Raw genomic sequence first — 10,644 nt, forward strand, 5'->3', positions numbered from 1 at the left:
AGGACCGGGTTTGGTGAAGCTGTATACTTACGCAAAATGAAACCACAAAGGCAAATATGTGTGTACTGATTTATGGTGCTGTCGGGTTGTAGCTACGTCACCTTGACTGGTTTATTATTGATCTTTACAAGACAATGTGAGAGAAAATATTCAACTAAGTTCTGCTATTGATATCTAATTTTAAGTCAAGTGGAAGGTACAATTAAACCACAGCCTAGATTAAGGAAGAAGGATACTACCAATTCAAGACAAACAATAATTTCGCAGGGTCATAGAGAACACAATTATTTGACATTTTAAATCGAGAGAAACTTGATCTAGGTAAAAATGTCAATGCAGTCAAAATAATTTTCAAGTGAAGTTATGAAGCTTCTTTCTTGTTATAGAGCTAGGCTTATGCCAACTTATGAACTAGCTCAGTTGAAACAAACTAATGCCCTGGTGCATTGTCAAGGAAAGTTCACTGAAGGAAAATAAATCCCATGTCACAGAGGTCATTTTATTAGACCCACTTCTTCTCAGCCTTCCCTCTTCCAGTTCTTTCACTTCAGCAACTACTGCTTCTTGTCATTACAATATCTTGTATTATTAATGTTAATGTAACCATGCCTTTTAGCATCAGTGGGATACAACAACCCAAAGGACAGTGTATATATCAAACTGCCCAGCAATCATGACCCCATTGGCATCATGTGAGTATTCTGTGGCCCAACACGGGCGAGCCCAGCACAGGCTAGCCCACATCAGCCCAACACGGGCTAGCCTACAACAGCCCAACACAGGCTAGCCCACACCAATCCAACACAGACTAGTCTACACCAGCCCAACACAGGCTAGCCCACAGCAAGCCCAGCTAATATAGACACATAATATAGAGGCGGCAATTCATTAAAATAATTAGGCTTTTCCCACCTCCCTTTTGTGCAACCGTTACTGAGAAGTGTCATGCCAATTTAAGGCAGAGATTGAATAAGATCAAGCATAACCTGTGATAGCAGACACCTGTGATAGCAGACACCCGCATAGCGGATATTTTGGCAGTGTCAGAGGTGGAACTAAGGTGAGCAGCATTGTCATGAAGTGTTATAAGTTCAAAACGAGAAAGTGTAGTCTAAATATAAATAATTACGCTCAAAATGAAAAAGAATTCAACTAAATAAGGAGGATTTCTATAATCCTAACTGAGGTGTAGATTGCATCACACATTCCAGTGTTCGAACTTGTGTGGAATTTCTGTTAATGCGACTCCCACATTGCCAATGGCAATGTCTGCTTTATGCCGGGAGTCTCTTGCGGATTTGACAGCTCTAACACAGTTCCACTTTCGACACCGCCAAAACAACAACTACTCGGATGTTGGCTAAAGCGGATCTGATTGAATCAAGCCCTAAGTGTTCTGTTGTGTGAAGCCAATTCTTTTGACTCTTGAATCTTGCCAATGAGGAAGTCTTAAACAAGTGCATGAAAAACTGAACAGTTTATTTTCCAAAAATATACTGTATGTATGATAGCAACAACTTGGTTGTCTTTCTGATACAATATAACACATTCACTGAATATCTTTCAAGCTTAAAGTGATACAATTTGTGCATTGTAATGAAACAATTATAAAAATCATTGGCCCAATGTGGGCAACCTACATGGGGCCAATATTTTAGTCCACATCGTGCCAATGTGGGCATGTTTGCTGGGTGAACACTATAGAAGACTGTGCATCTCTAAGCATTGTGATCATGGAGGGGCGCATTGTGCTATATCAGGTATTTTCTATGAGCCACTGTGATTAATATGTGTAAATGGCTCTATCACATCAAGAGGGCTTCCTATACCTACTGCCTTTATTGAGTTCCAGCCTTTATAGGGAATAGCTCATTAGCTTGGCTTGAAATAAATGTTCTACTGTGCTGCTGTAAATGCTCTGTTTACTGAAGAGAATGTGTTGAGAAGATAGCTGAAGGGGTTATTTACCCAAGTAATGGCTTTATAAACAGAACAGGGAAAGACCATTGGGTGTGTATGTGTATTATCTGTCAAACTGAGGCAGAGGCCCCGCTGTTCTGTACACTCCAAAGCCCAGTTTTGCCAGAGACAAGGTAATATTTAATAGGAATATCGAACTCTAAATTATACAGAACTCAAGTGAAGAAGTTAATTCAACTTAATGCGGCTACCCACATGAAACAATGCTATAGTATACTACAGTGATACTACGGTATCTTTGACAAAGAAGTGGAGGCTTTCTCTTTCAGGAAACCTACTGGAGAAATACTGAAAGAGCACATTTTCCATAATTTGTAGGTACTGTAGGACTGGGGTCTGCCCGGATAGTTCAGAACTTCTGCTGTTGTCTATAACCTGTATGGAACACAATATGGTCCAAACTTGGAATGCAGGTTTCTCACTTATCCCAATTTGTGCCACCCATATGGAGGAGGGGAATGGGCAGGGTATATGTACATTTGATACTATAGTATTTACCATAGTTAAAAAAGTGTAGTGTTTTTGCAGACCTGTAGTGTTTTTGCAGACATAGTATTCTACAGTCTACTACAACGTTCTACAGTAGGTACAACACATGCTTGAGGGATACTACAGTGTGTAGTATAGTATTCTACAGCCTTTTTTTGTATATATAATTTTATATTCACAATGAATTTTTGTTCCCCTTCGACCTCCTTTCTCCCGTCCCCCCCTCATAATGCCTCCAAACACATTTAAAAAGGGAAAGTCATTGAGTTACATGTCAGAAAACAAAACAAAAGTATACAAAAATGTTACTTCAATACAAACCAAAATGTAATAGCCTAACAATCAGGTGATTAGGTGATCTTATAGGCCTATATAGCAGTAACCTCAAGGGGTGGGGGTTGGGCCAAGAATACTAAACTGGAGGAAGTGTTTGGAGCTGTTCAAAATAGGATACCATCAAGTCCCAGGTGGAATACAATTCGGTGGTTGACCCTCGAATGGTATACATAATTTTTTCAAATTTTAGAAACAACATCAGATCTTTGAGCCAAAGAGAGGCTAAGGGAGGATTGATAGATTTTCAACCCTTTAAAAATCCTTCTGCTGGCTAACAGGGAGGCAAAGGTCAGAGAAGGATTGTTTTTTGGTACTCCAAAAATAGCCATTTCTGTACTAGGCTGCAACTTTAAATCAAATGCTTCAGAAAGGATTTTAAATATAGTGAACCAATAGTCTGCCAGATGAGGAAAGGACCAGAACATGTGGGTCAAATCCACCAAGAAGCTTTTACACCTGTCAACTGTCACATCATACATATCACTTTAAACTGTATAAGGCTGAGCCGGGCACAAGAGGAGCTTCCATTAAAACTAAGTAAGGCACTATTCCAGACTTCACCAGTGATCTCTCCATTCAAGTTCCTTTTCTCATTCAGATTGGATTTTAACAGAATTATTTACAACGCCAAGTTTAAATCTTTTGAACTCAAATATTAACAATGGCACTCAATAGTCGATCAGTTACATCCTACATTGGCTTTAATAAACAAAAATAGCCAAATAAAATACTTCTGTTAGCCAAGACTTTCGAGCCATGCTCCAACAGTCACACTGTCCACGACTACAGGGAGTAAAATATGATACTCAGGCACAGCATGACCACAAAGAGGGAACACACTCCACAAACACGAAGGCCAAAATATTCCAACATCCGTGAGTCTCGGTTGAGGCGAAAGCTAAATATATCCAAACATCCACTCAAACAAACAAATGCATTACAGTCACATGAAAGCAAATTCAAATAAGAAATGAACACAAGTCAAACCCTGAGATTGTAGCATTACTAAATAGTCTATACAGACTAGCTAATGCCAACATAACAAACCCACATTGGCTATTTATGTGTTACTAGTGCCAGCTAAGCTAGTCAGCTAGCCAATTTTACTACACGGATACAGGTCTTTGTTCAGTCGATTCTAGATGTAGCTAGCTAGGTCTCCACATGTCAAGCTATATGTCAGCTAGATAGCCACTAGAAATGGTACAGAAGAAGTGCTCAGATAAATCCACTGCCGCATTCAAACAACCCAGTCAGTGCTTGAGCACTCTGGTTTTTGGTGTGCATGCTAGCAAGTCAGCCAAATATCCCTGTTGTCTGAAATCTTCTCAGCCAAGTATAGACGTAATAAAGTTTTCCCTGGGTGCTCCTGGAGTTAAGTAATCATCTTGTTACATTGTAAAAATACATTTCAATATAAATGTGGCGTTAGCTAGTCAGATAGTAAACAGTCAAGTGTGTCCAGCCAGCTCCCGCTAGCCAGTCCAAATTGATTGTGATGTATTATAGCTAACGTTGCCACTAATCTCAGTCAAATAAAACTAAATGAAATAAATCGGTTTCTCCCGGAACAAGAAAAATAAACATTGTTTTCACGTGAAAAGTAATATCCAAGTGGATGTCATGAAAATCAGTTCATTGCCAGCTAGCAAAGTAGCCAGCCACATATACCTCCCGCCATGTCTAGCCAGCTGGGTCGCTTCTTCTATCAACTATACTCTTCGCGCCAGACATAGAATGCTTTAGCCTCGGCCACTGTGTCAAAAATGAGGGTCTCTCCCTTGCAAAAGACACGAAGATGGGCAGGGTGTAGGAACTGAAACTTTATCCCCTTCTTGGCCACAGAATTTTGGTTGATACTCCTTTGCCTAGCACATTGCTCGTTCCTTGTTTTGGTAATGATAAAAGTAGGCTATGATCGCCCTAGGCCACTCCCCTGAGTTGGGTTTGGGGGTAAGGGATCTGTGCTCTCGGTCGAGCTCTGGCGGTTTGTCCTGTTACTCACCAGCATGTCAGAGACAAATTGACTACAGGCTCAATTCCCTCCATGATGCCAATGATCCAGATGTATTCCCTTCTGGCATAATTCTCCAACGAATGTACCTTGGAAAGTAGAGCTGTGTTGGCCGTTTTCATATGAGAGACAGCTGCTTCTAGCTCAGCAATCCGCTCGGTGTTGTCAGTGGAGAAACCTTCTAGTGTAGTGAGGCGTCGCCCAAACGTGTTGATCGTTTCTCGAAAGGCATCAATGGAAGTTTGGAGAGGTGCCAGTGAAGTGCTGAGGAGATAAGCCATATCCTCTTTTAGGCGTCTTTGTTTAGCTAGCTCAGCTACAAGTGTGGTCATAGTAAAGGCCTCCAACTCAGCATCAGGATTGGCCGCGGCAGCCATTTTAGGCATTCGAGTAGTTGGTTCGACCTTCAACAATATGTTGGTTGTAGCAGTTCTTTTTATTTTTTTAAAGAATATAACCAACTGATACATCTACATAAAAACAGCGGCATGTAAAATTAAAGTTTAAATGGGGACCTCTCTCAAACACGTCTTCTTAGATCGAACAACCGGAGGTCTCCCAGTATACTACAGTCTATTACAGAATTGTATTGTAAGTACTATAATATTCTATAGTAAACTGTAGTATTTTTTCATGTGGGTAAACCAAATTGGCAAGGGAATTGTGACAATGGAATTAGACATTTCTCAGTTCAACCCAAACTGTAATGAAATGCACATTTGATTACTATTAGGAAATACCAATTAGGGAAAAGGAAGCGCATTAGAATTTGTGATTAAGAGGGTGCACCAATTGTATTAATGTATGTTACAGTCAACTAGCCCGAGCATGCCATGTACTTGCAACATTGAGTTATTGTTGTATATATTTTTTTTTTGCAGAACAATTACAGGTGTGTTGTAGGTCGCCGACAACACCAACTGTCTCATACACACATGCAGTCATAGGAATGTCGGACACAACTTTGATACACCTCTCCACTGATTGATATGGCATCCGTACTGGCGTATTCGTTAGCTTCCTTCACATTTTCTCATTTGCTCAATGTGTCAAATAATGCGACAAATCACTATCACGTTCACTGTGCTTCCTGGTTGGACAGCTGACCTGCTCTCTGGGTATTGATTTGGTCTGGGATTACCAAAGCAGTAGATCACATTTCCAATTTAAATCCCCAAATTGATCATGCAGCTTAAAAAGGGGGTGAGTGTCTTGCCTCACAGAAGCCCTCAATTTGACTAATGAATGCAGACACACCACCTGTGTCTTTCAATTTCTAAAATGTGCCTCTGCTGTGGTGGAACACGCCAATAAATTCTATAAACGTCATCAATGCATGAGTTACGAAAAACTTCAATCGATGCGAGGCATTCATAGTTTCTGAGCGAAGCTGCACATACACTTTCATCTGTGCTGATGATTGGCAGATTTCAATGCCAATGCTTTTGTTTCGTCAGGGGTGTGTCAAAAACACAAGGAAACCTTCCCATCTCTCTGCTCACTAAACCAAGCACACACGTCAGCTATCAGAGCGCAGGCGTTTTTAACCAAATATCCTGCCTTTCGAACAGATGTCCATCTATAATCTACTCATCACATCTCCAACAGGCAATTGTCAAGTGTGAATTCATTAAAATCTCATTTGCATGAGGAAATGCATCAAGGGCTGGCAGCCACAAAAACCCACAGCTACACCACAAGAGTCAAATACAGATGTAGGATTTTGATTTGATCACTCTTTTGTTGCTAAGAACATTTTGGACTAAAAGTCAAAATCCTGTTGCTGCAAGATTATTTTGCTGAGACAATACTAGTCAAATTAAGATGAGGACAGGTGAGAAAAACATATGAAATCTAATAGGGAATGGGGAATAACGCTGCAAGAGGACAGAAGTGCTGGTAGAGTTAGCATTTTCCCAGCAGTTCTAACTCTGGCAGCTCTCAAAGTCATGGTAGATAGCATTACTGGGATTGTATTTCTCTGTGGCTCAGAGGTGGAGGGGGAATCAATTAGCCCCCAGCAGGCTCTGACATTGAAATGGAGCATCGGCCTGGCAGGAGGAAGTCTCTCCGTCACCACAGCATTTAGATATAGGAAGTCGTGCATCATCACCTAATGATTTGTCATATGAAATGGAAATAATGCACGGCTAGCATTGGGGGCCCTTGTGCTTATTTCAAATATGCAGATGAGAACATGTTTTGGTGAAATTGACATAACAGCATAGCATTAAAATGCTTGTGACTAACTGTATCGAATGTGGTGTTTGGGACTGTAAGGGGCGTGTTTATGCAGTAGTAGATAGTTAGTTTTTTAGTTTATAGTTGGTTGTTTAGTACTAATAGCCTGTGGTGGTTTCGAAAGGGATTTTGTTTCTTGCGCACACCCAGGTAAGTTGGTAATTCTTCTGAGGCTTAGTCATGGCCACTTGCGCTTCACAGCAAGTCACAGCATGTCTGCTTTCAGACAGAGTGCTCAGCAACAGGCCTTATCATTCTCCGCATAGAGTTGCATAATAGGAAAAAAAGAATGTTTTAAAAACAACATGTGGAAGTAATGGCCTTTTTAGGCTGCGTATTGTACACTGGAGGATTGTATGCAAACTATTTCTCTGAATGGTATCACATGAATATCTCCTTTCTGTCTGTACCCAGTATGCTGATGTTTGATTTCAACATCAACTGACAGTAGATTTCCTTCATCTGACTACAATATCCGGTTCCCTTAAAAGAAACATGCTTACCCTAGTGAATATTTGTGAGTTTGTCTTTATCCGACATTAAACTTCAGAATCCTTTCTTGTCTAAACTTCCATAACTGAACATATTTACTGAAGATGAGCATGAACTAAAACTGAGAGGAAATTAAAATACCACATGGTGTCATTGGAAATACAAAGTGTGGCGTACTTACAGAATTTAGGGAGAACAACGTCATTAGATTCCACAGTAGTTTGGGTGTAGGGGGTTGGTGTTCCCTTTTTCACTGGTTTTGGGGTGTTAGGGGGTCCAGGTTGCGTGGGCGGGTCTGTGGGGTACATCAATGCAGAAGTAGGGCTGTACTGAGTCACTCTGGGGGACTGGGGTATAAAGGGTCCTCCAGTGGGTTTCCCCTCTACTATGACCTCAGGTTGTCCTGTGGTGGTGGTCGTCGGCATGGGGACAGTGGAGGGGTAGGGAAATGACACTGGCAGATCCCGTGTGGGGTCAGAAATGATGATGAAGGGGTTTTGTTCCATGCGATCAGGGTCCAGGTGGGTGGGCGGCTCATACTCAAAGATTTTGTCCACAAAGACCCACTTGAGGCCGGCGGTGCAGAGGGCCAGGCTGAGCAGGCAGGCCAGGATGGGGAGGATGCAGATCTTCTCCGAGCGCAGGCAACTGCGCACCTGTTCCATCTCTATGCACACACAGCAGGTCCCTGCCAAGCCCAATAATCCCAGGGGCCCGGCTCGACCGCCATCGCAATTGTCCCCGCCTCCCTCGGTGCCCTCTTCCCCGCACTCTCCACCTGCCGCAGCCCCCTCCGGCGCCTCCTCGGGGGCTCGTCTAGGATCGGTGCAGGAGTGGGTAAGGGACGCTGATCCGAGAGGGACAACCAGCCCGGCGGAGGAGTCCTCCGCCTCCACACTCTCCGCCATCCTCCCTCTCTCTCTCTCAGACAGAAGGATCTCTGGACTCAACTCAAAGCACACAGCAGCTGGCTGCGGCGGGTACTGTAAAGTGTGTTGTCCATTATCAGATCGCCATGGTGGGGGTTGGGTGGGAGATGAAGAAGGAGGATGCTTTTCAGAGCCGTGCGGGGTTTACCTTTTTAACGTCTGGTAAATAAACCGATAAGACTTGCGTGACAGGGAGAAAGATTTCTTCACAGGTTCACTCTCTCAGCATTCTCATGGGAAATGTATTCACAAAACAAGTCCCGAAATAGAAGCTTCAGATTCAGCTCAGCTTAGATGCACAACAAAAGTAGCCCAGAAGACATGATCCAGTTGAGTTCAGTGCATTTCGCTGGGTGGAATCAATAGACGCTCACTCAACTGAGGACAGCTGCTGAGTAAACGCTACGGGCAGGATGCGGCTCTAGCGGCTGGGACAGATCAAGCAGGCACTGCGGTGGCAGGAGTGACATGCTGTCTGTCTGTCATGTTCAAGCAGCAGCCGAGAGGGGATGAATCATCTCAGCAGGTCCAGAGAAACAGATCATTAGTGGAGAGAGAGAGACGCACAATGCGGAAGGATTGCCAAGTCAGGATATTCCCGTTTTCTTCCTCTCCACACCCCTCCTCTCCCCTTTAGCCACTCTCTCTCTTTTTCTCTCTCTCCCACTCACTCGGTCTCTCTCTGTTTGATATGTCCACTCACTCTTCCCAGGCTGCTCCCAGTGTGAATACAAAGCATACAGCTAAACAAGTTCGTACTTGATCCAATTATGAGGAATGGCAACGAATCACAGGCAAGCAGACGGCTCAGGCCTCTCTCTCTTCCTCGCTCTCTCTCTCAACCTCTCAGACTAGAACATTGATTATGCTAATACAAAAATGGGTATGTTTTTTTTGTCAAGGGGTGGGAGCCATTGAAATAGATATATGTTCCGTCCCAAGGGGATTTAGCTATTGTTTTATGGCTCTTCTCAGATATCGTCCTTCATTTGGCATGAATGACAATTAAAGGAAAAATCAGTGAAGTAATATTTCCATTAAAATAACCAAATAGGGAACTTTCCATTAAAATAACCCAATAGGGAGTCGCTCATTATCATACCACAATTCAATTGTGTCATAGTTTACCATGCTTAATTGTTCATACTAAAGAGGCAAATTTCAGCGCTAGCATGATGTTCTTCTTTTCTCAAAATTCAATATGACATGTTTTGAGCGTGTCTGTGTGGAAATAAAAGCTTAGACTTCTGACATTTGGGCAATTCAGTCAAAACAAAAAAGGGATTGGGACATAAATGAGCTAAATCTGTCTTAAAATCTTAAATCAAAATTTATTAGCACTAAAAGAGTCTCTTCCCACAGGGAATCCTTACCTTCAGATGGGTAAAACTAATTTCCATAATACTATTCTTTAGGGAACTACTTTACTTCATACATGTATTACTACAGCAAGTTATTCAAAGGCCATATCTTCATACATGTATTACTACAGCAAGTTATTCAAAGGCCATATCTTCATACATGTTACTTTAAGTTAAGAAACCGTATTGGACTGGCTGAATAGTAATAGTGAGTACAATTTCTTGCTAATCCATGGGACACAGAACCAGCTTCTCATCATTCATCATTCAGAAGCATAGCTCAGATATGCACAGCACAATGAATGCTCTATTTATCACAGGAGGTTGGTGGCACTTTAATTGGGGAGGACTGGCTCGTGAAAATGGCAAGTGGAATCAGTGAAACGGTATCAAATGTTTTCCATGGGTTTGTCGCCATTCCTTTCGCTCCATTCCAGAAATGATTATGAGCCGTGCTCCCCTCAGTAGCCTCCACTACTATTTACTACACCTCTGTAGAAAATCCCTGTCTTGTTTGTCACACAGCCCATGCGTATTTGCTTTGGCCCTCAAATCCCATCTACCACAATGCAAGAGGAGCCGGGATTATTACTGGTCACAAAATCTTTTCATGGCTGGTTTTAAGCACAATATCCTAACGATCATGAGCAGCACGACAAAGATGTCCCCCTGGTGAGCTGTTAAGCTCTTCCCCCCAGTGCAAATAGGCTGGGAGGACAATCCAAAGACTGCGGTCTGAGAGAGCAAGCGAGGGGGAGTTTATCCAGGAGGAGGACCACATTCAGAAAAGGTCCAGTCAATG

The 10,644-nt window shown here is 42.4% G+C and overlaps 1 protein-coding gene and 1 non-coding gene across 3 annotated transcripts in view; both read right to left on the minus strand.

Moving 5' to 3' along the window:
• LOC109874384 (pro-neuregulin-1, membrane-bound isoform) overlaps positions 1 to 9,209 on the minus strand; it is an 82,379-nt gene extending 73,170 nt beyond the window's left edge. Inside the window, exon 1 of one of the 2 annotated variants that reach the window (XM_031809493.1) lies at positions 7,734 to 9,209. In XM_031809493.1, the coding sequence (XP_031665353.1) occupies positions 7,734 to 8,460 (727 nt within the window). In that variant the 5' untranslated portion in view covers positions 8,461 to 9,209. The remainder of the gene's footprint in view (positions 1 to 7,733) is intronic. The other variant, XM_020466269.2, reaches the window with a different exon arrangement.
• LOC116358332 (U7 small nuclear RNA) lies at positions 2,232 to 2,284 on the minus strand. Its single transcript, XR_004206231.1, has one exon. It is a non-coding gene; the product is annotated as a U7 small nuclear RNA (small nuclear RNA).
• Positions 9,210 to 10,644: the final 1,435 nt, after the last annotated feature.

Source organism: Oncorhynchus kisutch, linkage group LG29 (genome assembly GCF_002021735.2).
Source record: "Oncorhynchus kisutch isolate 150728-3 linkage group LG29, Okis_V2, whole genome shotgun sequence".
Classification (NCBI taxonomy): Eukaryota; Metazoa; Chordata; class Actinopteri; order Salmoniformes; family Salmonidae; genus Oncorhynchus; species Oncorhynchus kisutch.